At 48.9% G+C, this 18,479-nt stretch overlaps 1 protein-coding gene across 3 annotated transcripts in view; it reads right to left on the bottom strand.

Annotated features, from left to right (window-relative positions):
• Positions 1–499: 499 nt before the first annotated feature.
• The window catches only part of LSAMP (limbic system associated membrane protein), a 1,021,610-nt gene continuing 1,003,630 nt past the window's right edge, over positions 500–18,479 (bottom strand). For all 3 annotated transcript variants that reach the window (XM_030448274.1, XM_008498354.2, XM_030448282.1), the window contains one exon: positions 500–7,974. In XM_030448274.1, the coding sequence (XP_030304134.1) occupies positions 7,877–7,974 (98 nt within the window). In that variant the 3' untranslated portion in view covers positions 500–7,876. The remainder of the gene's footprint in view (positions 7,975–18,479) is intronic.

The raw sequence follows: 18,479 nt of genomic DNA, 5'->3' as shown, positions 1-18,479 counted from the left end.
GCTCACCTGTGCCACTCAGGCTCAGTTCATCCCTTCCACCTGCTTTCTTGCCCTTCTTTTCCTGGGTTTGCAGCCCTGATCCGGATATGTGCCTGCACATGTATGCCCACACACAATTATGCTATTAAATTTGAAAAAAAACCCTGATTATTTATAAGAGCTGCAGGCAAGCCCTGGATTCAGGGCTAGGCACTGCAGTTTTGCCCATACCACCCAGCTGCAGGTAGCCTCTGCACTCCCCTTGTCCTTCTGGCAGCCCCAGCTCACACCTCTGTACAGCCAGCATCCTCCCTTCACCCCCAGGCACTGTACCCCAGGAACCCCACTGCCAGGGGTCATCCACCACCCTCAGCCCCCTCCCACTTCCCCCTGCCAAGGAAGGTGAGGGAAGGGGCAGCTTAGCCCGTGGTTTGCCTGGGTGGATTGAGAAGGCATCACTAGGCAAGATCAGAGAGAAGCCAAGCCAGGGTATGCAAGGAAGGGAGGGGAAATGAAGAAATATTACTTCCTTTTCACGTTTATTTAATTTTTGTATTTTTTTGTATTTTTTTAAGATCACAGAAGAGCAGAGCATTCATACATGTAAAGAAACAGAAACGAGATAACAGAAGTTAAATACATTGAGAAAACAAAAAATAAAAAGCTTCTTTTTTTTTTTTTAATCCATCACTGGGTTTTGCTCATTCATTTCTTGGGTTGTGTTGTGTTGTGTTTTGTTTTGTTTTGTTTTTGTTGATCATTTCTTTTACACACACACTTGCGCTTTTATAATTTTGTTTCACAGAGCTAGTTCCAAAACCAAACCAATGGCAAAAAATAAAATGGCCATTTTTCTCGTTTCCTTAAAGAGAAGTTCAGCTCATGTCTACAGTGCTGGGGAAAAATATATATAAAGATATAGATATATATATATATTTATATGTATATAACACTGTTAATGAGGAGAGTTCTAACCACCCCACCGTGTAGCAAGAAGAAGGGACTGGCCTTCATTCTCAAGGTTATAGGATGAAACTTGGCTCCAGCTGGGAAAGTTGAAAGATTCTGGGAGATGACAGTGGCACTGTAGAGGCAGGGTCCTGCTCTTGGCCCCTTCCTCCCCTTCCTGGCACACACATGTGCTCCCTCACACACTCTCTCCTGGTTTCCTCGGGTGGTCGCCATGTGGCTGTGTGGGCAGACAGAGCCATCGTTGGCAGCAAGTGAAGGAGCATGTGTCTGGCTGTGTGTGTGATGGAGGGTGAGGGAAAGGAGAGCACCTGTATGGTAGCCATGAGGACTACTGTAGCATGTGTGTGCTGGAGGTCACGGGGGTGGAGGGGGGGGGTGCTTCTGCATGGTCAAAATGGGGAGCAAGTGTTGTAATTTCAGAGGACAGACCCACCTGGGAGATGCCCTGCTCACTTGCTGACTCCTAGCTGGTCTTGGTCCTTGTCTCCATCCATGGCCCGTATGTTATCCACACATCTGTTCCTAGGGCACAGCTGGAATCATTCCAGTCTCACACTGCAGCACTCACTGAGGCCCGTCACAGTATAGTGTGCATGGCCCAGGAAGCCAGGTGAGTGCCTGATGCCCAGGGAGTACAGGCCAGGAAGGAAGGTCCTGCCCTACCTGGGAATGGTACTTCTTCATGGGATCTCTACTCCTTCCCCAGCAGTGCTGCCCAAGGAGCCCTGCTGAGCATGCTGCCCTCTGACCCGTGCTGCAGTTGTGTCCTCCTGACCTGCACTGCCCCTTCCCCCTCCTCTGCCCAGGAATGTCTACAAGGCTTGCAGGGAGGCTGAGTTGCTGTGGCACCAGCTAACCTGGGCCTGCAACAAGTGAAGGAACCCATTGCTTGCTACTTGTCTGGACTAATCAGGAGAGCTGCTTCTCTTTCCCAAACCCTGTCTTGGCTGGTCTCTCTGCCTCAGACACATCACCCCAAGCCACAGAGATACAGAGGACCATACCAACATATCCTCACCAAGCTGACTTCTCCTTTCCTGTTATGGTGACTGAATCAACAAGCAAACACTACATATTGCCCTAATGGGAACCAACCATCAAGCAAAATCTGTGGGGGAAGATCTGTAGGAGCTGCCTGAACATCATTCTAGCAAGTTACAAGAAGGAAAAGAGAAAGGTTTTAATGGTGCAACACAGCTTTTAGTCAGCAGGAGACATGCACTTAAGAAAAATAATCTTCTGGGCATCCCACTGGAAATGAAGCCACTCTAAGACTAGCGTTGGGAGGCCATGGTCTCCTCACTGGTGAACCTGGGAATTCTGTGCATGGATGATGAAGATCACTCATCCCTACTCTTTTCCACTGGCATCACATCCTGGAAATCACCATCCATTTTCTCCACCACTTCCTTGTCTGAGGTTCTGCTCTTTCCATGGAACAGTTTGCTCCTGGCATGCCTGACTCAAGAAGTTTTGTGTACTCAAGTCAGAGAAGCAGTAAGATTGTGCACCATCAGAATAAAGAGAGAGAGAGAACTGCTCACACCCCCTAATATGTCCTGTGTAGGGCTGTCTTGCTTATCCATCCTTGGTGTCAGCTGCTACATCATATCAAGCACCATGATGATTTGGGCTGCAGGTCAGTGTGCAGGAGAGGAGGTGGAGGTGTGAAGGGGGATGGGAGAAGAGCCAGTTCCCTGTGCCCTCATCAGGGAGGGGTGAAGGTGTAAAGCACCGCACAAATGCTGAGCTGAAACATCACATGGTGGCAGGGCTGTGAAGGACTCCTCTGACTTCCCAGATCCTCTTTCCCAAATGCTCCAGAATCACCAGGACTTGTTGCTGCTTCCCCAAATTTCTTTCAGATGTGCAGCTTGCACTCAGCCTGGAGACGGTGACGTTGACGGTGACTTTATCCATGCTGTAAGCTTGGACTTTCAAAATGGGGTTGCTGAGACCAGTGGCTTGGGCGCATGATCTGGTTGCACCTGGAGCTAAGAAGAACTGCTGGGGCTTGGATATATCTTGACCAAAAAGTCAGGCAAGCAGCAGTACACGAGAGATCTACCCAAGTGGTGAACAGTCAGTGGCATGAGAAATGTGTGCAGGACAAAGACTAACTCTCAACACAATGCATGTCACCAATGAAATCTTCATGAATGGCACGTTAACATGCACTTGGTGCTAGCATGGGGAGACACAATTTCACTGGTGAAGAAAGCAGGAAGGAGGGGTAGGAGGGGGGTGCATCACTGAGCAACATACCCTCGAGCTGCAGAGCAGCAAACAAACAAAAATGAACACAGCTGCCAAGATAGAAGTGTTGGCTGGAGTGTCCCACGTCGCCCTTCCCAGCCATTCAGAGACAGGCATCTGCTTCCTTTTCCATCTGACCAGACACACGCTCCAGGCAACATGCTACAGTCATGCATGGAGGTCATGTGGCTCAGGGTGGCTGCTCTTCCCCTGTCCAGTTCCTTTCAGAAAGACTTGCCTTCACCCCTCCTCTTGGTCATCTGAAAAGGGTTAGAAATCTGCTACCAAGTATGGGGCCATATATTAAATCTAAGTCTTTGTTCCTCTGCTTGGACATTACCAGACATCTCATGTAACTCTTGTAATATTTACAAACCAGTAGAAGAAATACAATTTTTTTTCCTTTTTTTTTTTCTTTTCTTTTTTTTTTTTTCAATTTTGTTCATTTCTTTTTATAACACTAAATGTTAAATCTCCATCAACCAAACACAATTACACTGACAAGCTCAAGGAACTGGTGTCCCATTCCAAACTCCCACCTGTCCCAGTCCCCAACCAGCTGAGAAGCAGCAGGAAGCAAGAGTGCAGCTTTTTTGGGAGGGGAAGACAGCAACATGAACATGAATGTAAGGAGGAGAAACAGCTTCAGAGAAAAGGGCCTGAGACATGAGAAAACCCTTTGCAACATCTCTGTCAAAGAGAAAGGAGAAGAGAAAGAGAATGGGGAAAAAGCATTTGACCTTGCCTGGGTTCTCTGTGTTGATCTGGGCTCTCCTCTCAACAGATGCTTTGAGCAATCCCTGCTCAGGAGAAGCAGGGGCTTGTTCACAGCACCCAGTGACACGCTCAGCAGCTCAAAGGATGAGCTTCTCTGACTAAATTAAGCTCCAGCTTACTGAAGACTCCCCCAGCCCTGCCAGAAACAGACATTGCCAGGAGTGGGGCTCCCAGCACTGCTGCAGATAACAGACATACTCCAGGATGTGAAGCTTTTCTCAGGTCTGCTAATAACTGGCTTTATCCCTGTTTCACTGCCACGTGACAGAGGCACAGGATCTGCCCTGGTCTTGAAGGCAAGACCAGATCGTAGCACCAGGGTTGTGGCTGTTTCCTCTAGGTAATAGGCAGATGGATTCAAAATATGGGTGTCCTGTTTTTCATAATGTATTTCCCTTTAACCATTAAGCCTCTGGGTCTTGACACATTGGAAAATATCCTCTCCAAACTCCTTCACACCAAGAAAGATGCAAGGCCGGGTGCCGGGCCTTGTGGCCACCACCACACCATAGGGCTCTGATGTGTGTGAGCCCAACACCTAGGAGTGACCCCACTGCAGAGGACAACACGCAGGACAGACCTTACCAGAGCAACCAGGGAGACATCAAAGAGAGGCCTCAACCTAAAGGAAACGGTGGGCTTGACCCAGCCCTTAGGAACAACCTGTGACAGCAAGTGATTGCAGGCTGCCCACTCTCTAGTAATAAGCCTGTGACAGTAAAACCAGGCATAGGTGCAGCACCAAGAATGAGAAATGGCAGCAATGTGGTGGTTTTCCCTTGTGCCAGTGTGCTGGAGGGTGTGCAGCTTTGGCTTCAGGAGCCCTGTTGCAGCATGAAATCTGGAGTTGTTACTAAGACACTGAACGACAATACGCTCCCAAGAGGTAGGCATGAGGATGAGGTGTCTGAATGCTCTGAAGGATACAAGGCATTTTTTTTCCTGGGCCACAGCACACCAGTCTCCAAAGGAGATGCACGAGCCCCATCAATGATCACCCTATCTCTGAAGGGGGTAGACGTCCCTTGCTTGATACTTTGGGTGGATTTCAAGTCACAGGTGCCTAGCTCTCCCCTCTTCCATCAAGACACCAACATTCCCAGGTATGGCTTTGGGGCCTGGAGGAGAATAATTCACCACTATCCAAATCTACAGCAGATCTACAGCAAGTCTGCCATCACACAGACTTCAGCCTCTGGAGTCTGACTTATATTTTCCTCGCTCATTCTGACTGCCTGTGAGGAGCCTTTGCCTGCTTGCTTAATTGCCTTTGCCTGCTGCTGCTGCTGCCGGAGAAACAGCTGAGCTCAGCAGAGAGGAAGCAGACACCAGCAGTGCCGCAGTGCACGGTGAAAGCTGTGCTGAGCTGCAGAGAAAGGGCCTTGGCCCTTGGTGCTCCAGCCGTGTAAAGATGGGAACAGGCTCACAGGCAGCAATTCCCATTTTCCTTCCTGGCAGGAGACGACCCGTTGGGTATCCCCTCCTGCGTGCTGCGAAGTTGCCAACCCCAGCTGTTTCCCCCTTCGCTCCCAGAGCATGCGGGCATGGCTGCCAAGAGTGTGGCTACTGTGCCTGTTCACAGGGCAAAGATGAAAAAAATCAGCTTGCTGGTGCTAAAAAGCTCAGTGGTGCCAAGCACCCACAGAACACAACTCTTGTGGGATGGTCACTCAACTTCTGTCAGATGACTGAAGTGCCTCACTGCACATCCCTCTCTCCCAAAACAAAAAAACCCCCATGTGTGGCTACCTGATAAAGCCCCCTGCTTTATCACCTTTGCTGCTGGGGATGCTAGGGCTCATGACTGGCCAGGACACCCAGAATTCTTCTCCCCACTGGTCCTGCCTGCACACATGCACTTCAGCCACTGCAGTGTACAACTTGGCTTCTCCCACTGCTTGCAGACCTGTTGCTGGCGTGGCGATTTCCAGCCACCACTCAGCTTTTTCTTAACCTTGTTTCTCACAGCCTGTTCTCTCCTTCTCCTCAGTCAGAAGCCATTGGAATATCTCCTGCTGGCAACTCCACATGTAATTTTGCCATAAGAAGTGTGATGGCAAGCAACAGCCCTTTTCAGCAAGATCAGCACTCTTCAAATGAGAAAAGAGCAAGGGGAATTGTGTTGCCTACTTCTTTGCTACACCACCTTAAGCGCCTTTATAAGCCCAGTATTTTGGCCCTGACATTTGTTTTTCTTCTTAGATTCACAGGTTCTGGACATTTTCTGATCCTATGAGTTTCAAATGTGGAATCGCAAAGTGAGCTTTGTAGTAGAGGTGGTGTACAAAACACATACACGCATGCGCGCACACACACGCTCTCATCTTTATATAGCATATGTTGCCTTTTATAATAGGGAGGACAGTAAGAACAACAACAAAAAGAAGGTATTGGCTCTATTTTTGCATGACTACCAAAATGGGTAGGAATGACCAGATCATGGTTTTCATGTTGAGGCATTGTTCCTACACACACGCTGTACCTACAGGAATGGCTGTCCTGTCATGTCCAAGGTCTCATCACTCACATCCCACCAGCTCAGCCTCCCCTCCTCAGGAGTGGGTGGTCACACCCTGCACTCCATAGTGCTGGAGTCACGTTTTCTTCTGCTTATTTGGACAAATGCACATGCGTGCACACCCCCATGCACGTGTGCAAGCACTCATGTATAGCAGGGACTGCTATGCTGGTACTTGAAGGCTGAGAGCCAGACAGGTTGCAAGGTGGGAGAGAAAAAAAGGCGGAACAAGGGTGCAGACTGACTCATGAAAGCATGGTAGCCACGAGTCAAACTTGTGTTGTAGCTGCCCCTCTCTCCTCACCTGTCTTCTCTGCCTGAGTGATCTCTCAGCATCTTGTCTTACACTTACAAGGCAGGACATTATCTACAGCAGGATGAGCATATGTACACATGGACTGTTCCTTTTGCATGCTTAGAGAGAGAAAGAGAAAGAGAGAAAGAGAGAAGACGGAGCAAGAGCCACATGTACACGCATGCACGCACACACACAGGCATACACAGGAGAAAGACACCTGGTCAGATTGAGGGGGGAGAGGAAGAGGATTAACAAAAAGAAAAGTATGTTTTCAGTAGAGCTGATATAACTTTAGTTCAGGCCAGTGAGCATGATGTTGCATGAAGAAGAGAACAGGGGAAGAAAGAGTTTAGTAAGGGCTGGGTTCACAGGAGAGCAGGGTGAAGTGAAGAGAGGAAGGGGTTCTTCACAGGACACCAGTATGCTGAGAGCTTCAGGTGACTTGCTCTGGTTTGTGGCTTTTTTTTTTTTTCTTTTACTTTTTTTTTTGTTTGTTTTCAAAAGCATGAACTGACTGAGCATTGGCTCACAAAAATGACCCAGGGCATCCAAAAGGTAAGTGGCTACAGACACTGAAGCAAAGACCTCTTTCCACAGAAAAAAGAGGAGGAGGGAAGGAAAGTGAGGGAGTATGGAAAAGAGGCAGGAGGAGAGAAAAGAAAAGAGGATCTTCTGTTTGATTGGCTTTGCGAGTTTTGTTGGGCTGTTGACGTAGCAGCATCCTCTGGCGACGCGATCCTTGCTGGTGCCCCATTCTCTCCCTCGATTTGTGTTGCCTCTTAGACAGTCGGTGACTTGACAGCCGGCTTGTCAGGTTTCAGATTAAATGTTGCTGAGTATTCTTGGCTGTAATTTTTCCTCTCCCCCTTCTTTGCTCCTGAACACACAAAATCTGTGAAAGAAACAGTCCTCTCTCTCTCTCTCTCCCCCTCTCCTCTTTCTTCTCTCTCCCCTCTCTTCGCTCTGTCTCCTGTATAACGCGTTTTGTTTTGTGTGTTGTTGTTGTTGTTGTCGTTGTGTTGGGTTTTTTTTTTAATTATTATTATTATTATTATTATTTTTAATTCTGATTTGTATTAACATTTGCTGAGTAGGCAGAGCAGGGACGCTGCCAGCAGCCACAGTGGGACGGCCAAACTCATGGAGCCGTTGTCTACTCTCCCTGTGCCGGGTCCTGCAAGGTGCGAGAAGGGAGAGAAAAGAAGACAAAGATTACACAGGGATGGGCAAGAGATGGGTCACACAGGAACATGGCGCTTTGCCCCTTGGCTGCTCCTGCTTAGCTGAGCCGCCATCCATGCCCAGCTGCCCACCAGCTCCTCAGCATCCACCCCTCCCACCCAATGCTCTGATAGCACGCGGGTCTCCCAAAGCAACACCCTCAAGCAGGCTTGAGAAATAGGGTCTGGAGCATGTGGGAAGGCTCAGCCCCAGCCACTGACCCCATCCTATCCCATCCCATCCCATCCCCTTCTGTCCCTGCAGCTGGGAGCTGCTGGCTGTGTGGCCAGAGCCACGGCTCACACCATCACATGGTGCCACTCCCAGGCACCAGCCCCACTCCACACCTTCCCAGCTGTGGCCCTGGGATGGTGGTCCTTCTTGGAATTCTGTGCAGTGGTTAGTGCCTGTCTGCAGCCAGACACCATCTCTGCAGGGGCTGATTCATCACAGTGGTCCGATCAATAAAACATAGGTCCAGCCAGCGGCCGCCTACCCACCCAGGGGCTGTGCTGCAATTATTTATTTCTTAATTGGGGCGTGGGCTGTCGTATTTATGGCCCTGTGGCAGGACACCTATGGGGTGGAGGTGCAGGGCGTGCCAGGGAGGCTGATTTTTCTAAAGGGTGGGAAAGGAACTTGCACACAAGGGGTCCCTGTTTGAGGGGGGGGCAGGGAGGGACATTCTGCCGCAGCAACAAATAACGCAGCCTCGCTCCAGGAATATTAAGTGCTGACACTCCTGACATCTTCTCATCCATCCTCTCATTTACAGGTCCCCTTTTCTGGGTGGCTTTAAAGGCAGTGATGCTGTTTTAAATTCACCCTGCAATACCAAGCCTTGGCAGCCTTTTCTTTGTAGTGAGGCATGGAGGTGTGCGTGGCTACGGTTTTGTAACTGCACGCTCATCGTGTGCATGTACATGTATGAATATATGAATATATGGAAATGTATATGCATGTATACATGTGCATGCACACATACAAGTATAGGTACATGTATATGTATTCAGATGTGTGTATGCATGTATACATGGACATATACACACACACATACACATTTATATACATGTATATAAAAATGTGTGTAATATACGGTGTTTTATACAAAAAAAATGTGGCAAGATATTGAAGTGTAGAGATTGAAATGAGTCTATACGTTGGGACTGATCCTGCTGTGGAAGATGACATGCTTGCTACCAAGAAGAGCTATTTCTGGTGGCAGAGGGGACCCAAGAAACAAACAAACAATCAAACAAACAAACAGGCTCTGTTCAGGAGAGCCTCCTGAGACCGAAGTGCCATTGCTCCCTTTCACTTCCTGCAGAGTTTACCAGGTTAAAAAAGCCCCTTTCTGCTGGGTGGAGAACAGGTACCACAGGCTTGCTCAGCAGCACAGTCACTATTAAACTCCAGCTAGTGACTAAAAGGCAGCAAATCCAAGAAGGATGTCCCCAGAGCCCCTGAAATTCTGTAATGCTTTCATTTGTGTGATTTCTTCCTAATGTAGCCCATTACTTACTAGATTGTCTGTTTGTGACCCAATTCTATTCTTTCATTATCAAATATGTGCTAAATTGTGTGGAAAATTTATATTCCATCTTTGGTTTCTTTTTTTCAGTTAGTCCCTGATGGTCTTCTGTGGCTTGTCACACAAAGCCTACAACACTGTTTTTTCATGCCTTGTTTGGTGACAGGAATTAATTTCCTCCTTAGAGCTCAGAAAAAATTTTAAGTTAAGCTACTATGCCTACCTGACCTATGTTTCAGAGAAAGCATTTTTTGTGGTGAAGTAATTGTGAGGAGGCTGTTTGGGAATACCTGCATCCCATACTGGCAGTGAAGAAGTCCCACAACATGATTCCTCTGTCCCAATATATAATAAAGAGCACCCTGTGTTACTTACAAAAAGGTTTCATCCATCACATTTTTACTATTTGGCGAAAACAGTATTTGTCTAATGTCTACGACACTTATGTAACATATACATACATGGCAACCATCCTTCTTGCCACTCTTCTAGTGTGAACATGCAACTAAAGCAAACACACATACACCCATGGAGGCATGCAATGCACACCAAGCACAGCAGAGGCAGGGGGATGTTTGGCCTTGGCTGGGTACTGCTGCCTTAACAGGTCTAAGGGTATGGCTCCACTTCTGTGTGCTTGATGGGGGAGACAGATGTATGGTATGGTAGAAACAACCTGCTGCAATACTTGGATGTAAGGGAGTACACAAAAGGCACGGTGCGATGTAGGACTTAGGAGAGGGTCACACCAGCTCCTGCTCTGCGTGAGTTTGTGTGTGAAAGCTTGAGAACATCTGACAAGCCAAGCCTTCCATCTCCACAGCTGAAATATGGTGCAAGTTACATGTTCTCAGGTTTCCCTGCTAAGCTTCCTGCAACATGCCAGTGAGGTGGTGAGATTGGCCTAAATCTCCCCTCTTTCAGTTTAAAGCCATAGCCTCCCCTTATCCTATCACTATCCTTGTGAAAACTCCTTCCACACCTTTCCTGTAGCCCTTTCAGGTACTGGAAGGCTGCTATAAGGTCATCCTGGAGCCTTCTCAGCCTATTTTCACAGGAGAGGTGAACCAGCCCTTCAACATGAACACATGGGCATGCACATCTGCACCCCAACACACACATGTACGAACTTTTTAAGATGAAAGAGAGTAGATTTAGGTTAGACATTAGAAATGAATTCTTTAGTGTGAGGGTGGTGTGACACTGGCACAGGCTGTTCAGGGAAGTAGCAGCTGCCCCCCTCCCTGGAAGTGTTCAAGGCCACGTTCGATGGGGCTTTGAGCAACCTGGCCTATTGGCAGGTATCCCTGCCCATGCAGGGGGGTTGGAACTAGGTGGTCGTTATGGCCCCTGCCAACCCAAACCATCCTGTGACCCTACTACTGAATCACCCCTCACCCCACCGCCCCATCCTCGACCATACAGCAGCAGCGCTCGACGCCGCGGTCTCCGGCGCCTCCTGGTGGCGGCCGCCACCGCCTTCACCGCCCTCCCCCCCATCCCTTCCCATATCGGAGCCGCCCGGTCCCGGCGGGACCCGGAGGTACTGAGCCAGACCCCTAGAAACTCCCTCTGCGTCCCAGCCGCACTCTTCTGAGCAACTCCCGGCTAACTTCTCCTGCCCCCGGACTCGGAGCTCAGACACCCCCGCCCCCAGCGAACACCGCGCTCTGACGGTGCTAAAAGAGCTAAAAAGCGACGACCCCTTTCAGCGGGGGCCCTTTGGCGCTTTTCCTGCTGGCTCCCACTTTTGTCACCTTCAGCCTGTGTCCTAGGAATTCGCTCTGCAAGCTAATCTCCCCGGATAATCATTCCCCTGCAATTTGGCAGCGCTGCGAAGTTCGTGACCACGCAATGGTTTTGAAGGGGAGGGGGGGAGGAGGTGGGAGGGCTTCTTCCACCGCAGCCAGGGAAGGAAATTGGGTTTCTGATGATGATGAGTTAATATGAATACCTGGCAGCATTTGGCGAATAAACCCTTAAGGGACCCCAGACCCCAAACGGCTGACCCAGTCAGATCACATTAACCAAATCAAGAAGGAAAAGACTGAAAATTGGCAAGGGCAAAACAGCTGCACTTCTCTTCCTTGCTCCAAATAGGAGACATTTAGATACCCACTGCAGATGCAGGCTGGCCTCTGCCAGGGTTCCTAGCCATGCTGCAACAGCCTCACAGGACACTGTGTCCCATGTTTCTGAGGGTTTGACTGTGCCCATGCATTCAGCATGCATGCTCTGCACGGGTGCACTCATGCAGAAGGCACCCTTGGACAAGACTGAGAGAGCCGTGGCTCTCTCAGGGCTGAAGGTAAACATGTGCAGTCCTTCTCCCACTCCCCTCCCCAGGGCAGGGTAACCCTAGCAGTGTCCTTCAACTTAACCCAGGGAAAGCCAGAACTGTGTCACCATGACCTTTCTGCTCCTGCATCTAACAGCCCCATGCACCAGCCTCACAACACAGAGGCTCCAAGGGGCTTTTTGCTGACATTACTGGGATAACATCTCCCCACTTTCACGCAAGGATGTAGAAGGGGTTGCGAGGCCATGTCGTGTGGCACTTCAGCAATTTCACCTGGTGCCTCACTCCCCTGCAGGCAAACCCACACAGCATGAAGCAGAAGAATTTCTGCCTACTCTTGAGTGCAGTGTGCTGCCAGAGCTACAGCAGATTCATGTGCAGAGCCAGGGGCACCTGCTGCTGCCAAGGCTGCCTGACCTTTCCCAGTACAAGGACCTGTTTGCTTAGCACTTCACAGGCAACAACAGGGCAGGTGGAACAATCCCATGGGCTGATTTCATTCTTTTTAAATGGAAAAGCAGCAGCCCAAATACTTCTGCTGCATCTGAAAGCAAAGCTTGAGGAGAAAAAAAAATGTTCATTTTAATCGTACAAAGAACATTTTTCGTACCTGAGCATTTTTCTGCTCTGATGCTTTAGCTCAGAGCCCTGCAGCAGTACGGAGATTTCCTTTTTCAGAAAAAAAGGTAAATAGGTACACAAAACTATTTTGCTTCAACACTCTTGGGGAGGGTGTCCCCATAGACTTCACACATCTTGGATGACTTCCTTGGGACCACCTCAGGGGGTCAGTGCTTTGTCCCCTCACAGGTTTTAGGCCCCCCATACAATTGGCACAGCATAGCTGGGCTTGCCATGCTTGCTCCTCCCTGGAGGACTGGAAGCTCAGCTAGCCTGGGTTTCACCATGGGGGACATGGGTATGTATGCTAGTTTGCATGGTATAGCTGTAATGTTTAGGGTTTTGAGGTTTTGGGGGGGGTAGGGAGGGGTTGTGTGGGTATGTGGTGACTCATGACCTTTTCCTATTCCTCTGAAGGGTGTATGGGAAGACAAGGCAAGAAGGATGGTAGGGCTTGGGTGAGATGGTAGAGTGAGAAGTGTTCACAGCAAACCACAGCAAGACTGCAAAGTCAAGAGCTTCCCCTTTTATCAAAACCACCCTGACTACAAGACAAGCACACAAGAAAAGACCAGCTCTACTGGGTCAGTCCAAGGGTCTTGTCTAGCTTTCAGTTCTGTCCTTGGCAGGTGCTGAGTGAGGCCCAGCTGAGAGCACATGGCCACCACACATCTTATTGGCCTGCCTCTGGTGCTTCAGAGTCAGCCTGAGAAAGCAGAAGCTGCACTCCCTGACAGATCCATTTTTTTTTTTTCTTCCATGAACCGGTACAGCAACTTTTGGACTGCCTGAAAACTTCCATAGCAGCAGCCTCCCTCAACTTTTAAGAAGTACAGTAGCAGTCAGCTGCCTGCAGTAGTACTAAATTTGGGTGTTATGTTCTCCTGTGACTTCAGGACCTTGGCATTAACAGAAGCCTGGCACGCTGCCTATTACTAATTGCTACCTGAACCTGCTAGATTAAAAGTCAGTGACTCCTTGCTCTGTAGTGTCCTCTGCTGACTACTTGAGAGACAGGCTAAGGAAACTGCTCAGAGTGGAAAGAATTAGCTGCGGTGTATTCAGATCTCCCTAGGAAAGAAAGAGGTAAGGTTTTTGTCAAGGAAACTGTTAAGAAAGAGGCTACCCAGCGTCAAGAGATTGGTGGCCACTGAATGCTCAAGTCCTGAATTGCAGAGCTGCAAGTCTCTCTACCAGACCTCGGGCACAGCTATCACTGAGTCTTCAGGGGATGCTACACAGGTGGCTGAAGGGAACACAATTTAGTTGTGAGAGGATCTGATATGGTGCCCCCCAAGGCTGTGCAACTGAGGCTCCAGCAGTATCTCTTCCTTGGCACAGACTCAGCCTCCAGAGAGGAGGCTAGATGCAGAAATCACTGAGTGGGGAGCAGAATTCTGAGGTCTGACTTCTGTGGGATGAATAAAAAAGCCCTTTTCCTCTCTGCCTACAAAACTTGAATTTATAGTGCTACTTGAATGGCACAGTCTTGGAGGCAGCAGTCACTGAGATCAGAAGGCTCCTTGGTAGCCCTGCCTCATGGCTGCCATTGGCCCCTCAAAGCCTTAAGTGCCCTTTTGGGGTTGGGGGCTGCGTGAGGAGGTGATATATACAAAAGCCAGAGGCATAGGAAAAGGTGGCTGTGATGAGGGATATGGACTGAGGAGATATAGCCTTGCTCTTGTACCAGTGCAGGGCTGAAGCACAGGAAAAGGTGGCTGTGATGAGGGATATGGACTGAGATACAAGGTTTGCACTTGTACCAGTTCAGAGCTACAGCACAGGAAACAATACCAGAGACAAAAATTCAATTGAAATGTCAATATGGACATGCATAGCTCAGGATACCGAAGATGGCAAAAGGAGGAGGTGTCAGAGAGTGTGAGGATGGGGAAATGTAAGAGCTGATGTGAGTATACAGGTAAGGAGAACAAATCCTGGGAGAAGGGGAGATGAAGGGAGGAAATTAAACTCAGATCAGGCCATAGGGAAGCAGGGATGGTGGGAGACAGGGGAATGACGGTGTTTATGGGAAGCAGGAGTTAGTACCAGAAACGCAAGGGCAAGGAGTGAGTACCAGCTCCGGAAAGAACTCGAAGAGAAAGAAAACTGGGAATTCCTACGCAGCTGTTTAGGCTCAAACACCAGCAAATAGGTGTGAAGGGGGTGCAGGATGTGCAGGGACGTAAAGGGCTGCCAGCTTGGCCCTCGCCCCGGAGGCCGAGCACAGACCCTGCGGCTGGCACACACATCTCCCCCCCCCCGGCCGCGTCTGCCCTGCTCTCCCCCCGCAGCTGCCCCTCCGCAGGGCCGGGGTCTCGCTCCAGGGCCCTCCCGCCTCCTGCGAGAGGAGCTGCGGGGCCAGGACGGGACGGATCCGGGGAGCCGCAGCCACTGCCACCAAATCGCCTCCTCCCCGCGAGGTGGCAGCCGAAAGCCACCAAAAAAACCCCACCAAACCACCACAAAACAATCACAGACTGAGAGCACTGGAAGGCCCACACCTCCACCCCGGGCTGGGAGTATCAGGGGCGGGCCGTGGCACTCGGGGTCAGGGGCTGCGCACACCTGCGGGAAAACCTTGGGGTTCTGCTCCAGTCGAGGCAAAGGGTGATGGCTCTACATGCCCTGAGCTGCTCCTGCCTCCGGCACACAGCTCTGGTTCTGTGACACCGATTCGGATCCATACCCGTCTGCATCTCTTCTCAACTACGCAGTGGTATCTTCGGAAAAATTGCTCTGGGGAGCAGACCTGACCTGCTGGTTGGTCATCCCCATCAAAACCGAGACATGCAGCCACTACAGCACCAAGAAGCAGGGGTTGTGGGGACTGCTGGCAAAGTTTCTAGCCTGTGCTGCTTCACCCACACAGATACTCCCCCTTCTCTCCCCTCACTCCCTCCAGTTTCATTTTGCAAAGCTCCTGAAGTGGCCTGAAAGAGACAGGGATGGAGGCTGTGCCACCCCTTGCCGTGCCACCCCTTGGTGAACTGGCAAACCAGGTCAGATCTGCAAGCAAATCCTCAAGTCATCTCTGCTGCACAGAGGCACTTCTCTAAATGATGTGACCACTGTGATCATCATCAGCAGAAACTGAACCTACGCCTTTCAAGGTGCCCAACAGACCTTTTAATAAGGGGTTATTTGAGATACAGGCAGAGAGCAGACGCATCTCTGGTTGATACCCAGAAGAAAAAGAAAATCACCCACCCATCTACACATTTCACACCCATATTCGCCAGTTTAGACCTTCTTTTGGGTCCTGGGTCTCATCATCTGAGTAAACCAAACCGGTGACAGGAAAAGGGACAATGGCTGCCGGTTTTTACTCTTACTTACAAGACTTAAGGGCTTAATATATCTGCAGTGCTGAGCTTGATATATCACCAGGGGAGAGCCCATAGAGAAGTTTCAAAGGGCATCAGAGAGCTATAGGCTCGTTTTGTGCTTTGGGGAATCTGCCCATGGGATCCTGTCAAAGAATGCAAGGTAAAACCTGGTGTAAGAGGACAATAAGTCCCCTTGAGTTTCTAGATGAAAGTGACGCCAGGAGGGGGCATGGGACTAGGGGGACTTGTCTGTGATAAGAATGAGAAAGAAAAACCTCTAAAGAAGAAGGTGCAAGGGCAAGGTCTCTGTCATCTCACTCCCTGGGGCCTGGAAGGGTCTTAGGTTTTACACTTGCCAGCTCTTCTACAGGAAGTAATTTTTCTAGTCTGTTGACTCTCTTGCCACAGCTTCAGAAGATGAAATCTTTATTGTCATGAAGGCTTAAAAGGAAGGAATACTGTTAATTCCATTTTCAAGGTCATACTTTGAAAGTTATTAATTTCTTTCTTCCAGGGCTTTGCACTCTACTCTGAGGCTTTAGGGATTAGCAGCTTCTACTTACTAGGGTTCATGGGGGCTTTTTTCTTACTACTTTCCTGCGTCGTCCCCTCATTCCTCTTTGAGAAGAAGACATGATTTTTTTTACTCCTTGTTCTTAATGTTGAAACGACATTGTTCATTACCCATTCTCACTACCAGTTATGCTCCTGTAATTAAGACTTGACTGTGGCAACATTCTGGGTTTTCTAGAGGTGGAAGTACCACTGTGTAAACTTGGGAGGATGCCCTCCAGCAACTCTCCAACAAGATTAAGGAAATGTCTCTAGTGCCTATCAATCTTAGCACATAGTTTAATGTATTTCAGAATTTGCTCGTGCTTTTTTAGCATTGAACAGTTCTTCCCTGTGTTTTGGAGCTCATTCACAGTGTACTAAGTATTCATCTATCATACCTCATGTCTTAGTGAAAAATCCATTCTTTAATGCAGTGCGCCCATTCTTCCCTGAGGTCGAAAGAATATCCCTGAAATTGTATTTCTCAGTATCTTACTGAGAAGGTGGTGGTGTTCAAGAGCTAGCTGCCTACACCATTTATCTGGGAAGTGGTCTGCAGTAATCATACTCTACAATTGAACCATTACCCTGGCCAGGGAGGCTGGTGGTGGCTAGAAGACCACCTATGTTGCAAGGTTACACGAATCTTTCATCACCAGATCTGTCCTGTAGATATCAAATAGTTCCAAAGTTTTTTAACAGCTGAAAAATTGTTATATTCCATTTCCATAGCAGCTGTAGATTTTAAAAAAAGCAACAAAAGGCAAAAACCAAAACAAATAACACTTGGCAAACTACTGATGCAGAATCAGTTACTTAAAACTGCTTTGTCTTCAAATAATTTTGTAAAGATTCTCATCCTACAAGCAAAACATAAAAAAAATACACAGAACGGGATTTTTCAGCCTCCACCACAGGCAACATCTGAGCTTTTTCTTCCTAGCATACAGCAATCCTTTCCCTGCTCACCTCTGTGAGCACGTGGGTAGCACAGCAGACAAAGGTGATGCCAGCATGCAGTCTGGTGTCTCAGTAGGGAATAAACAGCATAGCCCCCCTCACCCAGAGCACATACAGCCCTAGGAAGCAGTTTGCTAATTGGAGGCTCTGGAACCTCTTGAAAAATTAATATTTGCATCAGCTTTATTTCTGTCCGTTTACCCACTTCCTCCCTGCTATGGTTTTCCACAAGCTTTGCTGGATATTTGGCATGAGAAAGATTTGAGTGGCTGTGAGCAGAAATGAAGAGGGAGGGACACACTGAGGGGGGATTGGAAAGGAGACTGGAACAGAAAAAGAACTAAATGGGGAGTGGAGTGTGATCAGCATGCTTGAGGTTGCTCTGGTACTGAAATCCAGTTGTACCACTGCCTCTGCCCTTCCTGTCTTCTTCCTCTAGTACCTGAGCCATGGTGCCTCCCCCACCTGTCCTTGGGGTCTTCTTAAGGGCTACCACTGCACTCAGAAGGTTCTCTTGCAGTGAGCTTAGTGGATAACAACCCTTGTCCCCATCCCTCCTTGCCCAGGAGTGGAATAAGCTAGGAGGAGGCTTCAGTGAGCCTTCATCAAGGGATGCTTGTGAACAGTGAGAAGTATGGGATCTGTATCTTGTTCTTCTCTCAGCATCTCAGTGAATTAGAGATTTCATGGGAGTCAAGCTGGGCCCACTTGATGGTGTCTGTATCTGAAGTGTGTGGCCTAAGCAAATACTACATGGAGTAGTTTTCACCCAAGTAGAGGTGTGTGTATGTGTGTGCAATTCCAGAGTGAGACTCCTGGTCACCTTAACACCCTATCAGTGCTTGCATGGCCAAGGAAGGAAAGCAGGAACAGAAAGCCATAGTGGGTCCCTACAGCCCATTCCCAGACTAGTAATTAAAAAGGGAAAAGTTACTGCAGGTTACAGAGGCAGCTGAGATGGCCTTCAGCTGGATGAACTTGCGCAATGGAAAAGATGCCTGCAGCCTCTTAGGTTCACCCTTCAGGTATTCCAGGGTGCCTGGAAATTGCTCAGTGACTGTGGTATGTGCCTCCAAGCTGGGGTTTGTGTGGGTACTGTGCATATCCACACTCCTAACTCAGGAGTGTGCTCATCCATCAATGTAACACCCACCATAGAGACT

The sequence above is a fragment of the Calypte anna genome, chromosome 1, assembly GCF_003957555.1.
Source record: "Calypte anna isolate BGI_N300 chromosome 1, bCalAnn1_v1.p, whole genome shotgun sequence".
Classification (NCBI taxonomy): domain Eukaryota; kingdom Metazoa; phylum Chordata; class Aves; order Apodiformes; family Trochilidae; genus Calypte; species Calypte anna.
This window is presented reverse-complemented; position numbering and strand designations above follow the sequence as displayed.